At 44.8% G+C, this 24,059-nt stretch overlaps 1 protein-coding gene across 1 annotated transcript in view; it reads right to left on the reverse strand.

Moving 5' to 3' along the window:
- Positions 1-24,059, reverse strand: part of LOC311107199 (tyrosine-protein phosphatase non-receptor type 14-like) — a 103,351-nt gene that overhangs the window by 993 nt on the left and 78,299 nt on the right. Inside the window, exons 6-18 of the mRNA XM_084149692.1 lie at positions 19,340-19,410; positions 15,332-15,419; positions 15,160-15,248; positions 14,819-14,906; positions 14,443-14,525; positions 13,364-13,424; positions 12,455-12,533; positions 10,065-11,752; positions 8,545-8,682; positions 7,462-7,680; positions 1,528-1,656; positions 786-1,020; positions 341-504 (exon numbers count right to left, since the gene is read on the reverse strand). Coding sequence (XP_084005818.1) covers positions 341-504; positions 786-1,020; positions 1,528-1,656; positions 7,462-7,680; positions 8,545-8,682; positions 10,065-11,752; positions 12,455-12,533; positions 13,364-13,424; positions 14,443-14,525; positions 14,819-14,906; positions 15,160-15,248; positions 15,332-15,419; positions 19,340-19,410 — 3,132 coding nt within the window. The remainder of the gene's footprint in view (positions 1-340; positions 505-785; positions 1,021-1,527; positions 1,657-7,461; positions 7,681-8,544; positions 8,683-10,064; positions 11,753-12,454; positions 12,534-13,363; positions 13,425-14,442; positions 14,526-14,818; positions 14,907-15,159; positions 15,249-15,331; positions 15,420-19,339; positions 19,411-24,059) is intronic.

A 24,059-nucleotide genomic window follows, 5' to 3' on the forward strand; every position in this document is an offset into this window, starting at 1 on the left:
AGAGAGAGAGAGAGAGAGAGAGAGAGAGAGAGAGAGAGAGAGAGAGAGAGAGAGAGAGAGAGAGAGAGAGAGAGAGAGAGAGAGAGAGAGAGAGAGAGAGAGAGAGAGAGAGAGAGAGAGAGAGAGAGAGAGAGAGAGAGAGAGAGAAAGAGAGAGAGAGAAAAAAAATCAGTCAAGTTAAGTACAGTACAATTACATTATAAATCAGGACCATACTTGAGGCCATATGGGAGGCGTCCATACACAAATATCCCAAACTATCTGGAGGTGATGATATACAATACATGCTGTTGTAACAGTGTAACATTTTGGAGAGTAACAGTGACAGCATTAATCTCACCTCGTTGTGCTCCAGGCAGCTGATCATTAGTTCGGTGAGGATGACGACCCCGGTGCGGCCCACCCCAGCGCTACAGTGGACCACCACAGGGGGGTTGAGGCTCTTGGAGGTGTCCAGCATGCTGTTAGTGTGTCTCCTCACTGACTGGATCTCCTCCAGGTAAGCTGGGAGGGAGAAGGGGGAGGGAGGGGTTTAGTGTAGTCCTGTATCAATCATATTTCAGGCCAGAACAGTCCTATTAATTCATACTTCTCTCTCATTTAGTTGTCAGGGACAATGCATATTAATCAATATTCCGTTTTCACATCTAAGTTGCAGTGTTGCATTTGGCCACTACACAGGGCTCCCTTTTACTCCATTCTCTTTGTGGAATAAACTAAACAAAGTCAATGAAGAGAATCTACAGACTTTTAAAGTAATTTAAAGTCCTTTAGGTGTGACTTACAGAGGAATCCCTGGACGTATTCGGGGCAGCCGTGGTCTGGCCAGTCTGTGTACTGCAGATGCCACACAGTGCGCTCCTGGCCCGACAGCAGGTGTTTGACCTTTAACCCTGTGGTGGCGTAGCAGCCTGAGTCCGTACGGAACTTGGTGGTCACCTTGAATTTGCCGTGGGTGGCTGAGTTGTGCTTGGAGCCCAGCTTGGGCCAGTAGCGGTGGCTCTTAGACCTACCACCCTCCTGAGAGAGAGGAGAGGGAGGCAGACAGAGGTTGAATGTAAGGTTAATGTACATGTGGGGTGGATATACAAACATATGCATACCGACAAGGAAAAACGCACATGGTCACAGGTGCAGGAACACAGATACACATGCATGCAGGCACAAACACACTGACACACAATTCTACTATGACATATTGGTGCCATATCACTCCCTTTTGAAACATAGAGAACAATGTAAAACGACTTCTGAGGGGCTGAGGACACTGGTCACAGAGTGTGTATGGAATAAAACATCAGCCAAGCTCTGCTCCTTCATTATTCACACACCACTGTGTTCTGTTTTGACTGTGTTCTCACTGCATATTAATAATATATCACACACATTCACACATTCAATAATTCACTGTTCTGAAACCTGGCAAGGCCTTCAATCCACTGATGTTTCTCTTTATACTGTGTGTGTTTAATGGGTTCTAACCAGTGTGTGTGTGTGTGTGTGTATGTGTGTATGTGTGTAGTGTACCTCCTCGGCAGTAACCATGGCGATGACGTTGACTCCCTGCTCCCAGACCATCTGCCAGAAGTCTGCACAGGTGTTGGCCAGCGGTCCATGGGTGGCGATATAGTGCCATTCCTCCCCACTGATCATCACCTGCATAGGACACACACACACACACACACACACACACACACACACACACACACACACACACACACACACACACACACACACACACACAGGTTAGAATCCATTAAACACACACAGGGATACCCTCACACATGCATCTTCTGAAAGAAAAACACACACATGCACATAAACAGACAACAAAAAACCAAACCAGTTCAGACTATACCTTTCACATTCATTTTTCAGAAAGTGTATTGAGCACAAAGAGAGCTGTACAATATACTGGTCTACCACAGGAGGGCAATGTTGCCATGGTTCATATAGGGCTTGGTGGTATTCAGACCCCTTGACTTTTTCCACATTTTGTTACTTACAGCCTTATTCTAAAATTGATTAAATAAAAAATGTTCCTCATCAATTCACACACAATACTCCATAACAACAAAGCAAAAACTGTTTTATAGAAAATTGTGCAAATGTATTACAAATAAAAAACAGAAAAACCTTATTTATATAAGTATTCAGATCCTTTGCTATGAGACTCGAAATTGAGCACAGGTGCATCCTGTTTCCATTGATCATTCTTGAGCTGTTTCTACAACTTCATTGGAGTCCACTTGTGGTAAATTCAATTGATTGGACATTATTTCGAAAGGCGCACACCTGTCTATATAAGGTCCCACAGTTGACAGTGCACGTCAGAGCAAAAACCAAGCCACGGGGTCGAAGGAATTGTCTGTAGAGATCCGAGACAGGATTGTGTGGAGGCACAGATCTGGAGAAGGGTGCCAAAAAATTTCTGCAGCATGTAATGTCCCCAAGAACACAGTGGCCTCCATCATTCCTAAATGGAAGAAGTTTGGAACCACCAAGACTCTTCCTAGAGCTGGCTGCCCGGCCAAACTGAGCAATCGGGGGAGAAGGGCCTTGGTCAGGGAGGTGACCAAGAACCCGATGGTCACTCTGACAGAGCTCCAGAGTTCCTCTGTGGAGATGGGAGAACCATCTCTGCAGCACTCCGCCAATCAGGCCTTTGTGGTAGAGTGGCCAGACGAAAGCCACTCCTCAGTAAAAGGCACATGACAGCCCGCTTGGAGTTTGCCAGAAGGCACCTAAAGGACTCTCAGACAATGAGAAACAAGATTCACTAGTCTGATGAAACCAAGGTTGAACTCTTTGGCCTGAATGCCAAGCGTCACGTCTGCCAACCTGGTGAAGCATCGTGGTGGCAGCATCATGCTGTGGAGATGTTTTTCAGCGGCAGGGAATGGGAGACTAGTCAGGATCGAGGGAATGATGAACGGAGCAAAGTACAGCGAGATCCTTGATGAAAACTTGCTCCAGAGCGCTCAGGACCTCAGACTGGGGCGAAGGTTCACCTTCCAACAGGACAACGACCCTAAGCACACAGCCAAGACAACGCAGGAGTGGCTTCGGGACAAGTCTCTGAATGTCCTTGAGTGACCCAGCCAGAGCCTGGACTTAAACCCAATTGAACATCTCTGGAGACCTGAAAATAGCTGTGCAGCGATGCTCCCCATCCAACCTGACAGAGCTTGAGAGGATCTGCAGAGAAGAATTGGAGAAACTCCCCAAATACAGGTGTGCCAAGCTTGTAGCGTCATACCCAAGTAGACTTGAGGCTGTAATCGCTGCCAAAGGTGCTTCAACAAAGTACTGAGTAAAGGGTCTGAATACTTATGTAAATGTGATATTTCCGTGTTCTTTTATTTTATGCGTTTGCAAAAAAAATCTAAAAACCTGTTTTTTCTTTGTCATTATGGGGTATTGTGTGTAGATTTATGAGGGGAAAAACAATTTAATCCATTTTAGAATAAGGCTGAAACGTAACAAAATGTGGATACTTTCCGAATGCACTGTATATACAAAAGTATGTTGACACCCCTTCCAATTAGTGGATAGGATGCCACCTTTCCAACAAGTCAGTTCATAAAATTTCTGCCTTGCTAGAGCTGCCCCGGTCAACTGTAAGTGCTGTTATTGTGAAGTGGAAACGTCTAGGAGCAACAACGGCTCAGCCGCAAAGTGGTAGGCCACACAAGCTCACAGAACGGGACCGGCGAGTTCTGAAGTGCGTAAGAATTGTCTGTCCTCGGTTGCAACACTCGCTACCGAGTTCCAAACTGCCTCTGAAAGCAATGTCAGCACAATAACTGTTCGTCGGGAGCTTCATGAAATAGGTTTCCATGGCCGAGCAGCCGCATACAACTCTAAGATCACCATGCGCAAAACCAAGCGTCGGCTAGAATGGTGTAAAGGTCGCCGCCATTGGACTCTGGAGCAGTGGAAACGCGTTCTCTGGAGTGATGAATCACGCTTCACCATCTGGCAGTCTGACGAACTAATCTGGATTTGGCGGATGCCAGGAGAACGCTACCTGCCCCAATGCATAGTGCCAACTGTAAAGTTTGGTGGAGGAGGAATAATGGTCTTGGGCTGTTTTTCATGCTTCGGGCTTGGCCCCTTAGTTCCAGTGCAGGGAAATCTTAACGCTACAGCATACAATGACATTATAGACGATTCTGTGCTTCAAACTTTGTGGCAACAGTTTGGGGAAGGCCATTTCCTGTTTCAGCATGACAATGCCCCGTGCACAAAGCGAGGTCCATACAGAAATGGTTTGTCGAGATCGGTGTGGAAGGACTTGACTGGCCTGCACAGAGCCCTGACCTCAACCCCATCGAACACCTTTGGGATGAATTGGAACGCCGACTGACCAGGCCCAATCGCACAACATCAGTGCCTGACCTCACAGCTCTTGTGGCTGAATGGAAGTCCCCGCAGCAATGTTCCAACATCTACTGGAAAGCCATCCCAGAAGAGTGGAGGCTGTTATAGCAGCAAAGGGGGGACTAACTCCATACAGTCGTATGAAAAAGTTTGGGTACCCCTCTGAGGCTGCATAATCATTTACTCTGTCGTCACAGAAAATGATCACAGTGGCATGCCATTCATTTTCTAAGTACTGGGGTAGTACTGGGGTATTGTCCAGACAAATATTTTTTGTGTAGCAATATTAAGTTGTATGAAATTAAATCAGATGTGAAAAATAGGCTATGCAAAAATTTGGGCACCCTTGTCATTCTGTTGATTTGAATACCTGTAACTACTTAGCACTGATTAATTGGAACACACCATTGTTTGGTAAACTCATTAAGCCTTGAACTTCATAGACAAGTGCATCCAATCATGATAAAAGGTATTTAAGTTGGCCAATTGCAAGTTGTTGTTCTCTTTGATTCTCCTCTGAAGAGTGGCAACGTGGGGGCCTCAAAACAACTCTCAAATGACCTGAAAACAAAGATTGTTCAACATTATGGCTTAGGGGAAGGCTACAAAAAGCTATCGCAGAGATGTAAGCTGTCAGTGTCCACTGTGAGGAACATAGTGAGGAAATGGAAGACCACAGGCACAGTTCTTGTTAAGGCCAGAAGTGGCAGGCCAAGTAAAATATCGGAGAGGCAAAGGCGAAGGATGGTGAGAACGGTCAAAAACAGCCCACAGACCACTTCCAAAGACCTACAACATCATCTTGCTGCAGATGGTGTCACTGTGCATCGTTCAACAATTCAGCGCACTTTGCACAAGGAGGAGCTGTACGGGAGAGTGATGCTGAAGAAGCCTTTTCTGCACACACGCCACAAACAGAGTCGCTTGAGGTATGCAAACGCACATTTGGACAAGCCAGCTTCATTTTGGAATAAGGTGCTGTGGACTGATGAAACAAAGATTGAGTTATTTGGTCATAAATGTAGTGTATTAGGATTATGCCTTTGTTAAATGTTTTTCATGAAGAAATGGAATGTTGTTTATGTTAGGTCAAAAGTAGCCAGTTGTGGGGTGACGCCCCAGGGGAGACTGGTGATTGGCCAGAAGAGGGAGCAACCCATCTGTTTGCATTGTTTATAAGTATATGCAGGACGAAGTAGAAGTCAGAGCAGCCATTAGAATTCGAGGACACTGCTCTCCAGACCCTGCAAGTCTGTAACTCATGCTGAAAGCTTGTGATATAAATAAAACTTATGATCCAGGTTCAGTATGAGCGGACTCCTTTGTTTGACAGCAATGAGCTCCAGCATTCGACGCGATACGACAAATGGCGCCCAAGGGGCGTTATGCATGGCGGCAAAAGAACACAGCGTTCCAAGAAAAACACTTGCTACCCACAGTAAAATTTGGTGGGGGTTCCATCATGTTGTGGGGCTGTGTGGCCAGTGCCGGTTCTGGGAATCTTGTTTAAGTTGAGGGTCGCATGGATTCCACTCAATATCAGCAGATTCTTGGGAATAATGTTGAAGAATCAGTCACAAAGTTGAAGTTACGCCGGGGCTGGATATTTCAACAAGACAACGACCCAAAACACTGCTCAAAATCTACCCGGGCATTTATGCAGAGGAACAAGTACAATGTTCTGGAATGGCCATCCCAGTCCCCAGACCTGAATATCATTGAGAATCTGTGGGATGATTTGAAGCGGGCTGTCCATGCTCGGCAACCATCAAACCTAACTGAACTGGAGATGTTTTGTAAGGAGGAATGGTCCAAAATACCTTCATCCAGAATCCAGACACTCATTAGAGGCTATAGGAAGCGTCTAGAGGCTGTTATTTTAGCAAAAGGAGGCTCTACTAAATATTTATGTGATTTTTCTGTTGGGGTGCCCAAATTTATGCACCTGTCTAATTTTGTTTTTGATGCATATTGCACATTTTCTGTTAATCCAATAAACCTCATTTCACTACTGAAATATTACTGTATCCATCAGTTATTTGATAGATCAAAATGAAATTGCTGATCCAAACACCCAATTATTTAAAAATGGAAATCATGGATATTGTCAGGGGTGCCCAAACTTTTTAATACGACTGTATTAATGCCCATGATTTTGGAATGAGATGTCCACATACATTTGGTCATTAACTTGTTCTCAACTGGTTTACCTGGTTAAATAAAGGTGAAATAAATAAATAAAATAAATGTAGTGTATATTCCTCAATACACTTTCACCCTCAACACCTCAGGAAGCCCATATTAACTAGGGGCTGGAAATGGAGTGCCATTACGTAATGGCCATGAATGCAACACAGGTAGCTTAGTGGTCAAGAGCGTTGTGCCAGTAACCGAAAGGTCGCTGGTTCTAATCCCTGAGTCGACTAGGTGAAAAATCTGTCGATGTGCCCTTGAGCAAGGAACTTAACCCTAATTGCTCATGTAAGTCGCTCTGGATAAGAGCATCTGCTAAATGACTAAAAATAAAATCCCAACCCAATGCAACCAGCTGAGTGATCAGGCCACCTCGTGACCATAAACACAGTGTTCAGGAACAAACAGGGGCTTTTGTCCTCAACTACCTCAGATGACTGAAATAAGAGGTTTACATGTTATTAGGCCATGATTCAGCACTGAGTTAGCATTCCATTCACACACACTGAGGAGCTAAGAGCATGGGCACAAAGTGAGAGAACAGCTCAAGCTCATTTAAGAGGGTTTGGGGTTTGGACCACATTCCCAGGGAATTCCATTGAGTCTATAATTTGTAGATGTAGAGAATATGTATAAATAGTCTTTAAAGGACCAATTTACTTCCTTCCTTGATTCCTTCCTTCCCTCCCTCCCTCCCTCCCTCCTTCCTTCCTTCCTCAAAGGTGACCACTAATCTAAAAGGACTGGATAGGTGAAAAGGTTTTTCCACACTTACACTTGGTTACAGCAGCATACTAAACAATACTTGAGTTAGTTAGAGCAAAGGGATATACTTAAGTTAACTCTGATCAGTCTACTTGAGTAGACTCTGTGTCCTGACCCCACCTTGATGTGTGAAGCATTGATGTAGCCTGTGTTGTTCTCCTTGTTGGGAACCAGCTCCACCCGGTTCTCCTCGTACGGAACCACGTCACGGAACCGGTTCCGCTCGCCGTTGTCGGCCAGCGTTGCCGTGGTGACCACGCAGTCGGCCCTCTTCTTCGGAATCTGCTCGTATTCCGTGAAGACCCTCTCCTCCTCCAACTTAAACTCTAGGGTCTTACACTGGAGAGAGAGAGGGTGAGGGCAGGATGGAGAGAGATAGAAGAGAGGGAATAAATGAGAGGGATGAAAGGACATGTAAAGAGTTTAGTTGAATTCCAGAGTGACACGCCAGTGATAGGACTCTCACTCAATTCCAAAATGTCTATAATGCAACTTTTTGATAATCCATCCTAAAACATTCCAACCCATATGACCCTACCTACACTATGAATTCCTATTCTCCATCCCCACAGTCTTCTATGTGTGGCGGAGTCAGTGGAATGTGTTGTTGGGCTGGGGCTTATTGTGGCTGGGCTGTGAGTGAGAGGGTATGCAGTCAGGGGCTGGGGGGAGTCTGTCTGTCTCTCTCTCTCTCTCTCCCCCCTGGGTCACATTCCTGACATAGCAGCGGGCCCAGAGGCGATAAGCACGGTCATGCCACACGTTCCACAGCCCACTTAGCGCTCTGCTAGTCCCCGCTAGCCTAGCAACGCCTGGGACAAAGGCTGTGTTTCACACCTCCCAGCTCAACTGTCTGGTCTGGTGCAGCAGACCGACAACCACTGCTAGCTGTGTTAGCCATGAAATACTGCTCTACTGTAGCCTAACCTACACAGCCAAACAATGCTAAAGGACAACAATATGTTAGTTAATAACACTAGCCATGGTGGTTGATAATGTGCACAGGTGAAGGTTTACCCAAGGAACAGTAGCTGCTGCTTTCGCAACAGCTAATGGGGATCCTAATAAAATACAAAAAACAGAACTATGGGGTGAGTATAGTAAGTAGAAAATATAGTAAGTAAGTAGAAAACCAGACCCCCGGAATCTCAGGTACTTTCTGACACTGTGTCGCCCCCCTCTCCCCTGTTGGTGTTGTCTTACCCGTTCATCAGCAGCCTTGGACCCATCCTCCCGGGGGTTCTCTGGTACAGGCACCCTGGCTACATAGAGCCCGTTGAGGGCCGCCATCATCAGAGGTCTCTTCATGGAGTCCACCGACATCTTCTGTCTCTCCAGCGTCTTCAGGAAAGAGGACAAGCCCGCTGTCATGGTTACAGTTACTGTAGCGATGCAAAGACTGAACTGTACCCGCCCTGGTGAGTGTGTAGATTAGATCTGTTTGTTGCTAAACTTTGCTGATCTGTCCTGGGTGCCCTTGGCGAAGGAGTAGACCTGATGCTCTGCTAGCTGTAGACGGTCTGTCTATGGATCCTACAGAAGACTCACTCCCCTGATCTATCTGACCACATTGTCTGAGCTCGTTACAGACTAGACCTGTTGCTTCTCTTCTCTCTCTGTCTCTCTTTCTTTCCTCTCTTCACTCCCTCCTCTCGTACTATCCTCCCCCTCTCTCTTTCCCTCTCTCTCTCTCTCTCTCTCTCTCTCGTTTTTCCTTTCTTTCTTTTCCTTCTTCTCTCTGAGACACCAAACCCTGGCCCACATTGCCTGGTCCCTCCCTCCAGGATTACTTCTCCTAATCTCCCCTCCACCTCTCCCCCCTTCAGCCCTCCTGGATCAGCCCAAACAACAGCTTGGGGGTCAAGGGGGAACCCTTAGGGTCTGGCCAAAATCTATAGGGGAGCAGGTGGGGGAGAATGGGGGTGGGTAGACGTATGGGCGCTATAGGCTTATGGATGAGAGGGGGATAGGTATAATGGAGAAAACATATAGGGGCATATAGCCATATGGAAAGTAAAGGGTGGCTGGACAGGGAGGCTTTAAAGTTGAGTGGAAAGAATGGGGACTTTCAACATGCAAACAAACACGCATGCACGCGCACGCACAGCACAGCACAGCATGAGGCCAATTACATGTTTTAACTACAGACCTGGACATTAGTACTGTGTCAAATGTTATTGTCTTAACATCGAACAACAGTGCAACACAACAACCCCCCACCCCAAAGCATAATCTAATGGATTAATGGTGATAAGCTGTAAGGACTGGAACCTAATGTTACCCTCAGGTGCTGAACTCCAGATTACTGTGTTAATCACTTACTGGGAAAGTACACTTTAGACAAAGTCCAAACTGTTTGTTTGTTTACAGCAAGGGTGATGTTTTAGACATATCTTAAACACATCTTTCTTTTAGGCACGGTTCACTCACCTGCTGTACTGTACAGGTCTGAGCACCTCTCTCTATTGGCCACATACAGCATTACACTGTTTACTTCCTCAAAGCCTTGGACTATTGAGGAGGACTTAATGAAGTGAATTGATGAAGTGGATATGTGACGGTTGTTGTAACAATTTCTAAAGCCATGTTATAACAATGGATTCATACAGAATACATTTTCCCCACATTACAGACATACAGTATATTTTTGTTTTCTACACACCAGAATAGAATCTAGAATATAATAGATTTAATAGAATAGATTGGAGTAATGTGTATCTTACCCTCTGTGCAATCTCTCTCTCCACTATGCTATCCTCAAGAGAGAACATCTCAGACACTGGCCTCTCTTTGACTGGCTCCTTCCGGACCCTCTCCTTCACACTGGTCAGGTCTGGTTCAGAGATTGACGGCCCCAGAACTGCCCCATTCATCCCAGCCTGATCCCCACGGGTCAGGGTACCACCACCACCACCCCCTACACCGCCTTGACTCTGCCCAGCTTTCAGCACCCGGGCCTGGGCTTGGCTTGGGTCCTTGGTTCCCTGGGTCTGGTGTCCCTGGTTGTGGTGGTGAGGGTGGCTGTGATCGCGGGAGCGGAGGGGGGCGCTGGTGGCTGGTCTATGGGGGCCGGGGTACTCCGGAGGGGGCTTGTTGGGGAGCTTGGCAAGGGCGGCCTGGAGCTGGGCATTAATGTCCTCATTCAGACCTGGGATCTGAACGTCCAGCTCAGGCCTCTCCTCTTCCTCCTCCTCCTCTTCCTCGCTCTCACTGCTGTGGATCAGCATGGTAGCGTTGGAGAGTGTCTTCTGGTGCTGGTAGGCTGCGCCCACCCCCTGCGCCGTGGAGGACGGGATGGGGGCCTCTGGGGCTCTCTGCACGGGCAGCTCTTTGGGCTGGTGTGGAGATTGGGGTTGGGGTGGTTGTAGTTGAGGCTGGGTCTGAGGTTGGGGTGGCATCACATGCTCTCTGAGAGTATTCCTCCTGTTTAGTGGGGCAGCCATCCCCTTCAGAACCACCATGCCCTCCATACCTCCCCCTCCTCCCCCCCTCATGCTGCTGGTCACTTCCATGCTGTGTCTCTTCCCCAGGGCTGATCGGTGCTTAGCCGCCGTTAGCGGTTCGCTAACCTCCTGCAGAGACTGGTGCACCACAGCACAGCTGTCCGGCTGGAAGGTCTTCACAGACAGCTGCACCATGCGGGTGACCAGCTCAGGGCTGCTGCCGCCCATGCAGCGGTGCCGGTGGCTGGCCAGGTCCGGGGTACTTGTGGCGGGTCGGAAGGACGGGTAGGGAGGGGGCGGCCGCGACATGTGGTTCCTCAGCATGTTAGCCGTAGCGCCGTAGCTCCCTGTAGTAGCCCCCTGTTTGGTGTTGGCTAGTTCAGGCGTGCTGACCGTGTGAGAGATGGAGCTCCCACCCCCTCCTCCTCCTCCACATGCAGACTGACAGGGGCCCTGACTGGCTCCGGGGCCCAGGTGAGGAGCAGGGTTCACTGGCTTACTGTAGCTGACCTGTGGGGCGTAAGGGTTTGGTCCTGGATAGGGGCTCCTCTCTCTCATCTCTGGCTGGCTATAAACCAACGCCTCTGGCTGACGATATGCGTAGGCATTACTAATATTGAGACTCCTCAGTGATTGGCTGTGAAGGTCATGGTGGGCGGGGAGCATGTGGCACTTCTGGCGCATCACAGCTTCGTACTCTGGCGTGGGCCTATAGGAAGGGGCGATGATGGCACTATGGCGATGACTAGGGATGTAGTCAGGGCGCATCAGCTCGCTGCCAGGGATACTGAGGTTAGAGGAGATGGGCGAAGGTTGTACAAAGGTTTGGGAGTGGTTAAGGGAGCTGAGGCTGGGGCTACTGTACATGCTGCCGTTGGGAACAGTTCCATTGCGGAAGCCGAATTCGACCGGACACCGGTCCAGACTGGTCTCAGACTTGTAGTAGGGGTCGTCATGGAATATGCTGTCTGTAAAGGGAGGGGGAAGACATAGGAGAAGCAATGCATTACAGATTCACACACACACAGAAAGCATCCAAACGCACATATTCACATACTGTTTTCATACACTTTCAAATGATCGATGCCACCCTTCAAATAATTATCACACACCCACACAGAGTTACCCACACTGGGTAACACATACACAGTGTTTTCTCCCCCTTTCTCCAAAGTGTCAGAGATCATGATTGAAGTGCTCTGGATTAGAGGGCAGAGTAAGTGGGTGAACGAGAGAATGAAAGAGTGAACGCCACCACATTACTCAGTTTCTCAGCACTCCAAACAAAGTGATCCGATTGGCTGAGAGATTGTTAAAACCCAAATAGACATTGACTCATACTACTGCTGGGAAATACATAGTGAGCTTGATTTAATGGTTGACCTTTATGACCATACAAGGACTTCCTGTGTAGATGGATACATCTATTTAGCTGTGAGTGGCTTTATTCATTAAAACAAAGCGTGGAAGGAGTAAACACTTGAATGAGTTAATTCATATCAAGAATACTTCAGGTTATAAGCCAGATGGAGCAGTGATTGTGACTGATGATGATATAAGTGAATGTTATACAGTATAAAGGAGATAAGCGTCATACATGAGTCCCGTGTTGAACTGTAACCTACATGACCAAAATGTAAAAGTCATGTAAATGTGTATTTGTCCAGTACCTTGAGAGCTCTGTGTGTCCTGGTAATGCTCTGCATACTGGGAGTGCAATGGTTGGAGGATACAGGACTGGGGCCGTGGCTAGAGAGAGACAGAGAGAGAGAGAGAGAGAGAGAGAGAGAGAGAGAGAGAGAGAGAGAGGAGAGAGAGAGAGAGAGAGAGAGAGAGAGAGAGAGAGAGAGAGAGAGAGAGAGAGAGAGACAGAGAGAGAGAGAGAGAGAGAGAGAGAGAGAGAGAGAGAGAGAGAGAGAGAGAGAGAGAGAGAGAGAGAGAGAGAGAGAGAGAGAGAGAGAGAGAGAGAGAGAGAGAGAGAGAGAGAGAGAGAGAGAGAGAGAGAGAGAGAGAGAGAGAGAGAGAGAGAGAGAGAGAGAGAGAGAGAGAGAGAGAGAGAGAGAGAGAGAGAGAGAGAGACAGAGAGAGAGAGAGAGGTTAATTAAAGCCTGTGATCTAAGGGGTCTCCCACAGTGGACTGGGGTCCTCCAGAGAGTCTGATTTGGACTGTACCACCATTGTGCCACATATAGCCTCTCATTGTCCCACCAGCAGGGAGGGAGAGAGGGAAATCACTGACTCTATTGTCAGTCACATCGGAAACACAACGCCCCAACAATGCCCACACAACGCCCCAACAACGCCCACACAACAGCCACACAACACTCAAACAACGCCCTAACCACCCACCACCACCACCACCACCTGGGTTAGGGCCGCCCTGATAGAGGGGTTTTAAATCATCCTACAGTCTGAACTAAAACTCTAACCCTGTAATACACAATCTACTCTTCAGAGCTCGACCGGTGGCAAGCAAAGATAGCAAGGAACTTCTATTGAAAATCTATTGTATTTCTAATTAATATCTAACATGCAAGAGGAGCCAAACAAATCAGACATGACTGAGTGATTGACAGTACCAGAGAGAGGCGGGGGTTCCAGGTGGGGCGCCTCCTGATAGGTGCAGGGGAGTGGGCGGGTCTAAGGAGAGAGAGACAGAGAGAGAGAGAAAGAGAGAGAGAGACAAATTGAGGGCGAGAAAGAGAGAAAGGGAGAGAGATGGAGAAAGGGGGCGAGGGAGATGTTACTTGTTACACATGAAGGGATATCTGTTGACCACTAGAGGCAGTATGGTACAGAGATGGAGCATTGTTCCAGGAGCAATAGCAGAGGTGCATAAAGATTTGTGATGGGCATTCCGAGTCTTTTCGGTGAGCTGGCTCATTTGGCTCCATTCACATAAAAGAGCATTTGGCTCCCAAACGGCTCTTCGCTCATAATGCTTAAAAATCGACCTAGAGTCATGAAAAAATTGCTAATCTCCAATGTACAGCCCAAAAGGTAGGCTATCATTATGTCAGATCGTGAAATGCGCATTCAAATAAATGTTGACCTGGCTAAATTATTAGATGGCCTGCAAAAAAAAAATGAAAAAATCAGCGTGGACCAAATTGACGCGCAGTAATTTTTTTTTCTGCAGTGAGGATTCACCCTCTTAGAGAATTATTTTGTAACTTATCTGCAGATAAGATCAAAAAGCAGTAGTAGCATTATGCAAATCAAGGAGCCAAACGAACGTCTCTTTCACCGATGCGAATCACTTCCCGACGTTCACCAAGAAAGATCTGTTCAAAAAGAGCTGTTCGTTCGCAAACGACCCATCACTAATAAAGATGGTGGCCCCCATGCACTTACCACAAATTCCTAGTTTAGCTAAGTTCGCCATATTGTACAATGCTCTCCATTACTCTTTTCTTGCATGGTCATTAGCAGAGTATACATGATCCCAATTTTTGCTTCAAGATGCCGGCAATTTGAAAAAACAAAAAAGTAGATTATGCTGATTTATTGACACATTGAACCATGCGCGAACCATAGTTTAAAAACTCAGTGGATAATGCTAAAGCAATGACGTCATATCTGAATTCTACCGTCTTTATGCACGTTCGCCATTGTGGAAACCTGACAGTATAACTTTGAAGTTCATGTTAAGACTCACTCTGCACAGATCTTGTTCTGTTTGTAGAACTTGTGTCTGGCCGTGAAGAGCCGAGCGATGTACTTGGACAGCTCTATGTCATCCTGTGGACACACACACACACCACGACACACAACACATGTACACGATGTCAACACACCATGACACACAACATCAACATTTCAGCTTCTTTATTGTAGGGTTACACACAACATTGGGTGTTTATGACTGGCACATTTAGAAATGATTTCTATTGTATAATGTGATACAAATGGCAAATATTTTCCAAAAGGGAAACCTCCTCCCCCCACATCGTATCCGAGTGTGTGTGTGTGTATATTTATCAGTTTCCCGTGCGAAGGCCTTTGTGTGTTCCGTTGTTAGACACGACACTCACCGTGTGAAACGTGATGGTGTCGTCTTTACTGGTTATCTCTACTGTGATGGCCGACTTGTTGTGCGCTATGTTACCAATGTCTTTCCATCTGTCTCACACACACGCACACACACACACACACACACACAGACAGACCCCACACACACACACACACCCATGCATGTGCACAGATCCACAGGCATGCACGCACGCACGCACACCCACAAACAAACAAACACACCCACACAGGGACACATATACATACAGTTTAGTAGAGGTTAATGTTACTTATTTCCTTTAGCAAGGCAAACCTAACCAATAGCAAAAGGTGTCGAGGGGTCAGAGGTGAGAGGAAGACCCACCTGTGGTGCATGATGGACCTGCCGTTCCTGTGTTTGACGAAGACTCCGATGAAGGACACACCAAGGAAGATGTCATTGGTGTAGATGTCCTGTGAAACAAATACTTCTGTATTAAAGTATGGAAAATAATGTGGTGGTGTGTGTGTGTATGTGTGTGTGTGTGTAGACATACCTTAGCAGCAAAGCTCTCCTGTCCAAAACCATCCAGCTTCTCTACCTCCTTGATATAGAGCAACTCTGCTTCTGCAAGCTGCATTCGACTGAACACACACACACACACACACATCATAAATATCATACATACACACACACACACATGCACACACACACACACGCACACACACACACACGCATGCACACACACACACACACACACACACACACACACACACACACACAAACACACACACACACACACACACACACACACAAAAGGGGTGATAAAGGCCATAAATGAACCGAAGGGGTCGACTGAACACCTTACTAACGCTTTGTTGAACGAGTCGCATCACAACGGAATTCTATCTTGATAAATCGAACGCATCAAAGGAATAGTGTCCATAAATCAAAACCATCATTTTGGCAGCTCTATGAAACAAAATATAAACCAGTCTAAATTACAGGTTGCACTGACAGAAAACAAAAAATAGATTAGCGACCTAACAGCTAGAATTGTTTACAGTTTACCACATCTCTGGTGAGCACATCAGAGAAATGTAATATTGTTTCGAAAAGAGAGTCAGCTGAGCTAATGGCGGTTAAATTCTTAGAGTTATTGTATAGCCTACCTTTGCTGAGAAAGACAAAAGATTACCTAGACTGCCACTGTGTTTTCGGATACATCAAACACAAAACAGAATTATTTCATTGAAGCAGTCAGTGATATAAGGACAGACAAATGGACTTCATTTAAAAGTAAAGGTAGTCCTAAATGCAATTTTCTTTGCAATTTTCAGGTTAGACTACTGTTGAATGAACATGAGAATAACTGCTTATTAGCCTATTCAAACTTGTAAAACGTTATCAGTGCGTGTGTAACGAACTGTGCCCACAAACATTTTGTTAATTGCCCACTAAAGTAAAACAAGAAATAATATAATTGAAAGCAATAATAATGAAAGCGCATGTTGCCGCACACAGAGACCATTCATATCATTTCATTTAAGCTTCATTTTTATTTAACCAGGTTAATTAGTTTTAATTAAACAGGTATTTCACCTTTATTTAAACAGGTTGGTGTCATTGAGATGAACACATAATAAAAACATATTCAATAGTTTTTTCTCTCTCGATAAAACAGTTAATCTGAAATAAACGACAGGGCTGGCTAAAAACACAAAGGCTCTTGTTTAATAAAACAATATTCTTTCTTTCCATGTTATATCAAAACCATGTTCGCTATAACAGAACAAAACATCTCATGCAACATATAGCCTAACTTAAAGTAACGAACACAGTGCATAGGTTATAGGCCTTTTATCCATCACTTGAAATGCCTGTGGAGCTGGGTGATTTTATAGCCTAGAATATATTGACAAAAAATAGGTGTGTGAACAAGGTGTGTGAACGTGTCCGCGCGTCTCCATTGACAGTCCATGTCAATTCAAGATGGTTTCTTAGGCGCTAAGTTACACGTTAGGTGACTTGGTGAGACATATCAGTAGCTACGTTAGGATCTATTTAGTCCCCATATCAACCCTTATACACATACACACACATATCATAAATACTGTATCATATGCACACACAAACACACATATATCATAGATATATCACACACACACAATCGGAATACTTACAGCGCCTTCAGAAAGTATTCATACCCTTGACTTAATCAACATTTTGTTGTTACAGCCTGAATTCAAAATGGATTAAATAGCTTTTAATTTTTTATATACACACAATACCCAATAATGACAAAGTGAAAACATGTTTTTAGAAATGTTGGCAAATGCATTGAAAATTAAATACAGAAGTATTTACAATCCTTAGTCAATGCATGTTAGAATCATCTTTGGCAGCGATTACAGCTGTGAGCCTTTCAGGGTAAGTCTCTTAAGAGCTTTGCACACCAGGATTGTACAATATTTGAACATTATTATTTTCAAAATTCTTCAAGCTCTGTCAAGTTGGTTGTTTATCATTGTTAGACAGCCATTTACAAGTCATAAATTATCAAGACGATTTAAGTCAAAACTGTAACTAGGCCAATCAGGAACATTCAATGTCGTCTTGGTAAGCAACTCCAGTGTATATTTGGCCTTGTGTTTTAGGTTATTGTCCTGCTGAAAGGTAAATTTGTCTTCCAGTGTCTGTTGGAAAGCAGACTGAACCAGGTTTTCCTCTAGGATTTTGCCTGTGCTTAACTCTATTCCATTTATTTTTGTCCTCAAAAACTCCGTAGTCCTTGCCGATGACAAGCATACCCATAACATGATGCAGGACATGATGTACATTTATTAGCCAAATTTTTGGCCGTTTTACTTTAGTGCCTTATTGCCTTATTTTTTATTCTGTATAGGCTTCATTTTAACTCTGTCATTTAGGTTAGTATTGTGGAGTAACTACAATGTTGTTGATCCAGCCTCAGTTTTCTCCTATCACAACCATTAAACTCAGTAACTGTTTTAAAGTCACCATTGGCCCCATGGTGAAATCCCTGAGCGGTTTCCTTCCTCTCCGGCAACTGAGTAAGGAAGGACGCCTGTATCTTTGTAGTGACTGGGTCTATCGATACACCATCCAAAGTGTAATTAATAACTTTACTCATCTACCAATAGGTGCCCTTCTTTGCAAGGCATTGGAAAACCTCCCTGGTCTATGAGGTTGAATCTGTGTTTGAAATTCACTGCTCGACTGAGGGACCTTACTGATAATTGTATATGTGGGGTACAGAGATGAGCTAGTCATAAAAAAATTATGTTAAACACTATTATTGTATATAGAGTGAGTCCATGCAACTTATTATGTGACTTGTTAAGAAACTTTTTTACTCCTGAACTTATTTAGGCTTGCCATAACAAAGGGGTTGAATACTTATTGACTCAAGACATTTCAGCTTTTCATTTTTAATTAATTTGTAAACATTTCTGAAAACATAATTCCACTTTGATATTATGGGTTATTGTGTGTAGGCCAGTGACACAAAATCTCAATGTAATACATTTTAAATTCAGGCTGTAACACAACAAAATGTGGAAAAAGTCAAGGGGTATGAATACTTTCTGAAGGCACTGAAACACTGCATTGCACTGAAACATTGGACCCAAATATGAATATTTTAAGGGCTGGTCACATGCTTGGACCAAGCAAGTCCTCATGAGGCATTGATACAGCTTATATCATTCTAATGATATACAATTGCAATTTATAATACATATAATCATTACACTAATATACATACAGGTATTCTATACAAAGACTTAGAATAAGCAGTGAGTTGTATTTTGAGTGGACACATGAGCAGTGTAGTGTATAGTACACTCTTAGAAAAAAAGGTGCTATCTAGATCCTAAAAGGGATTTTCAGCTGTCCCCATAGGAGAACCCTTTGAAGAACCCTTTTTGGTTTCAGGTAGAACCCTTTTGATTCCAGGTAGAACCCTTTTCGGTTCCATTTAGAATCCCTTCCACAGAGTTCTACATGGAATCCAAAAGGGTTCTTCTTAGAACCAAAAAGGGTTCTACCTGGAACCAAAAATATTTATATATCCTATGGTGACGGCCAAAGAACCCTTTTGGAACCCTTTTTTCTAAGATTGTAGGGCTTGGTAGACTTTAGGGTAGTGTTATGAACAGGAAGCCTGTAGGTTCAGTGTAGTTTATAGTAGGGCTTGGTAGACTGTAGGGTAGTGGCAGGTAGCTTAGTGGGTAAGAGCGTTGTGTCAGTAACCGAAAGGTCGCTGGTTCTAATCCCCGAGCCGACTAGGTGAAAAATCTGTCGATGTGCCCTTAAGCAAGGCACTTAACCCTAATTGCTCCTATAAGTCGCTCTGGATAAGAGCGTCTGCTAAATGACTAAAATGTAAAGTTATGAATAGGAAGCCTGTAGGAGAAGTGTTGTTTATAGTAGGGCTTGGTAGACTGTAGGATAGTGTTATGAACAGGAAGCCTGTAGGTTCAGTGTAGTTTATAGTAGGGCTTGGTAGACTGTAGGATAGTGTTATGAACAGGAAGCCTACCAGTGACTCTTATGTTCCTCTGCCACCTTCTGAGTCCACTCCTCCAACATCTCATCTACATGAGGCCAGTTCTGAGAGAGAGAGAGAGAGAGAGAGAGAGGGAGAGAGAGAGAGAGAGAGAGGGAGAGAGAGAGGGAGAGAGAGAGCAATAGAGGAAGTGAAAGAGAAAGAAGCACATGGGGTTGGAGGGAGAGGGAGAGGGGAGGGGGAGGAGAGAGAGAGATGTAGCATAAAGTTTGGGAAGAAGAGAGGGGAGGTACAGGCAGATAAAGAAAGAGAAAGCAAGCCAGGGAGGTATAGGGGGGTGACAGGGAAAAGAGTGATGGGGTGAAAGAGAAAGTGGACATTAATCTCTGCAGGACTAGAGCGAACAGAGAGAATGAGCTATATCAGATTACACACACAGCCTCCATATTTACCCCTTCAACACCCACTCACTACCCCTCCATTAGAGCACTCCATCACTCAGTTTGTGTGTGTGTGTTTGTGTGTTTCAGACCGGGAGAGAAAAATTACTCTATGCAGGCCTCAGATATCCATTGTCATCGCTCGCTCTCTCTTTCTGCCCCCTCCTCTATGTTTCTCTGTGCCCTATTAGTTTGTCTCTGTAACCACCTTCTTTATCCTCTATCCCTCTCCTTCCTATATGCCTCTTCCTTTAACCTTTTCACATGTACCAACAAACAGGTGTGACCATTCTACAGTGGTCCCTGCAGCGTACGCTCAAACCGGTGTGATTAGAAAGCTTATTTAGAACGTCAGCATTTATAGCCACAAGGTTTTTTCACAGAAACATTTTGCACAAACACAGTCCTTACAAAGTTATGTCCTGAATGTGACCAGTTTATTTTTGGATGCAATGTTCAGACATTCACAGAAGTAGCGACTGCATACACAATCATCCAAACCGGAAAATGTAGGCTACATTAGTCCTAGCGCTAACTGAGGAAAGATTGAGGTAACACAAGGGGTCATATTTAGATAACATTCGGCTGTCAGAAACCACAATATGACGTAGCTAATAGCAATTACTATTTATATTTCATCACATCATGGGTGAGCTCACCATTGATCGAAATAATTGAGTAAAACACTTTCTAGAAATCGAAAGTAATCCGACGATGAGTAGTTTGTGCGCAATGCTTGTTTTTTCGCGTCAACCAAAGATAATAATAGGAGACAAGATGAGTTTGGTCTGTTTGCAGTATGCATGTTGAAGGGGGTGTGTTGTCTACGATCATTCACTTCCCTTCATTCACTTTCGGAAGTTTACCCTTCACCTCATTATAACATCTTTGGTCTGACAGACGTTTACGTGACACCCAAAATGCATTGTATAATGTCAACAAACATGGCGCCACACATAGCTGGCAAATAGCTTAGCATTAGCTCATTATAATCAGTACAACCTTCAGAAAATTATTTTACACACATCCATTACAATCTATGCAATAATCGGAATGCATTATTTGTCACCAGTACTTCAAAACATGTGAATAAAACTGTAAATACATTATGCTCCATACATACAGTGGGGAGAACAAGTATTTGATACACTGCTGATTTTGCAGGTTTTCCTACTTACAAAGCATGTAGAGGTCTGTAATTTTTATCATAGGTACACTTCAACTGTGAGAGACAAATCTAAAACAAAAATCCAGAAAATCACATTGTATGATTTTTAAGTAATTCATTTGCATTGTATTGCATGACATAAGTATTTGATACATCAGAAAAGCATAACTTAATATATGGTACAGAAACCTTTGTTTGCAATTACAGAGATCATAAGTTTCCTGTAGGTCTTGACCAGGTTTGCACACACTGCAGCAGGGATTTTGGCCCACTCCTCCATACAGACCTTCTCCAGATCCTTCAGGTTTCGGGGCTGTCGCTGGGCAATACGGACTTTCAGCTCCCTCCAAAGATTTTCTATTGGGTTCAGGTCTGGAGACTGGCTAGGCCACTCCAGGACCTTGAGATGCTTCTTACGGAGCCACTCCTTAGTTGCCCTGGCTGTGTGTTTCGGGTCGTTGTCATGCTGGAAGACCCAGCAACGACCCATCTTCAATGCTCTTACTGAGGGAGGGCGGTTGTTGGCCAAGATCTCGCAATACATGGCCCCATCCATCCTCCCCTCAATACGGTGCAGTCGTCCTGTCCCCTTTGCAGAAAAGCATCCCCAAAGAATGATGTTTCCATCTCCATGCTTCACGGTTGGGATGGTGTTCTTGAGGTTGTACTCATCCTTCTTCTTCCTCCAAACACGGCGAGTGGAGTTTAGACCAAAAAGCTCTATTTTTGTCTCATTAGACCACATGACCTTCTCCCATTCCTCCTCTGGATCATCCAGATGGTCATTGGCAAACTTCAGATGGGCCTGGACATGCGCTGGCTTGAGCAGGGGGACCTTGCGTGCGCTGCAGGATTTTAATCCATGACGGCGTAGTGTGTTACTAACGGTTTTCTTTGAGACTGTGGTCCCAGCTCTCTTCAGGTTATTGACCAGGTCCTGCCGTGTAGTTCTGGGCTGATCCCTCACCTTCCTCATGATCATTGATGCCCCACAAGGTGAGATCTTGCATGGAGCCCCAGACAGAGGGTGATTGACCGTCATCTTGAACTTCTTCAATTTTCTAATAATTGCGCCAACAGTTGTTGCCTTCTCACCAAGCTGCTTGCCTATTGTCCTGTAGCCCATCCCAGCCTTGTGCAGGTCTACAATTTTATCCCTGATGTCCTTACACAGCTCTCTGGTCTTGGCCATTGTGGAGAGGTTGGAGTCTGTTTGATTGAGTGTGTGGACAGGTGTCTTTTATACAGGTAACGAGTTCAAACAGGTGCAGTTAATACAGGTAATGAGTGGAGAACAGGAGGGCTTCTTAAATAAAAACTAACATGTCTGTGCGAGCCAGAATTCTTACTGGTTGGTAGGTGATCAAATACTTATGTCATGCAATAAAATGCAAATTAATTACTTAAAAATCATACAATGTGATTTTCTGGATTTGTGTTTTAGATTCTGTCTCTCACAGTTGAAGTGTACCTATGATAAAAATGACAGACCTCTACATGCTTTGTAAGTAGGAAAACCTGCAAAATCGGCAGTGTATCATATACTTGTTCTCCCCACTGTACATACATACATACATACATACATACATACATACATACATACATACATACATACATACATACATACAGTGAGGGAAAAAAGTATTTTATCCCCTGCTGATTTTGTACGTTTGCCCACTGACAAAGACATGATCAGTCTATAATTTTAATGGTAGGTTTATTTGAACAGTGAGAGACAGAATAACAACAAAGAAATCCAGAAAAACGCATGTCCGAAATGTTATAAATTGATTTGCATTTTAATGAGGGAAATAAGTATTTGACCCCTCTGCAAAACATGACTTAGTACTTGGTGGCAAAACCCTTGTTGGCAATCACAGAGGTCAGATGTTTCTTGTAGTTGGCCACCAGGTTTGCACACATCTCAGGAGGGATTTTGTTCCACTCCTCTTTGCAGATCTTCTACAAGTCATTAAGGTTTCGAGGCTGACGTTTGGCAACTCGAACCTTCAGCTCCCTCCACAGATTTTCTATGGGATTAAGGTCTGGAGACTGGCTAGGCCACTCCAGGACCTTAATGTGCTTCTTCTTGAGCCACTCCTTTGTTGACTTGGCCGTGTGTTTTGGGTCATTGTCATGCTGGAATACCCATCCACGACCCATTTTCAATGCCGTGGCTGAGGCAAGGAGGTTCTCACCCCAGATTTGACGGTACATGGCCCCGTCCATCGTCCCTTTGATGCAGTGAAGTTGTCCTGTCCCCTTAGCAGAAAAACACCCCCAAAGCATAATGTTTCCACCTCCATGTTTGACGGTGGGGATGGTGTTCTTGGGGTCATAGACAGCATTCCTCCTCCTCCAAACACGGCGAGTTGAGTTGATGATTTTGGTCTCATCTGACCACAACACTTTCACCCAGTTCTCCTCTGAATCATTCAGATGTTCATTGGCAAACTTCAGACGGGCCTGTATTTGTGCTTTCTTGAGCAGGGGGACCTTGCGGGCGCTGCAGGATTTCAGTCCTTCACGGCGTAGTGTGTTACCAATTGTTTTCTTGGTGACTATGGTCCCAGCTGCCTTGAGATCATTGACAAGATCCTCCCGTGTAGTTCTGGGCTGATTCCTCACCGTTCTCATGATCATTGCAACTCCACGAGGTGACATCTTGCATGGAGCCCCAGGCCGAGGGAGATTGACAGATCTTTTGTGTTTCTTCCATTTGCGAATAATCGCACCAACTGGTCTTGGCCATGGTGGAGAGTTTGGAATCTGATTGATTGGTTGCTTCTGTGGACAGGTGTCTTTTATACAGGTAACAAGCTGAGATTAGGAGCACTCCCTTTAAGAGTGTGCTCCTAATCTCAGCTCGTTACCTGTATAAAAGACACCTGGGAGACAGAAATCTTTGTGATTGAGAGGGGGTCAAATACTTATTTCTTATTAAAATGCAAATCAATTTATAACATTTTTGACATGCGTTTTTCTGGATTTATGTTGTTGTCTCTCCCTGTTCAAATAAACCTACCATTAACATTATAGACTGATAATTTCTTTGTCAGTGGGCAAACGTACAAAATCAGCAGGGGATCAAATACTTTTTTCCCTCACTGTACATACAGTACCAGTCAAAAGTTTGGACACACCT

The sequence above is a fragment of the Coregonus lavaretus genome (assembly GCF_964263955.1).
Source record: "Coregonus lavaretus genome assembly, chromosome: 31".
NCBI classification, from domain to species: Eukaryota; Metazoa; Chordata; class Actinopteri; order Salmoniformes; family Salmonidae; genus Coregonus; species Coregonus lavaretus.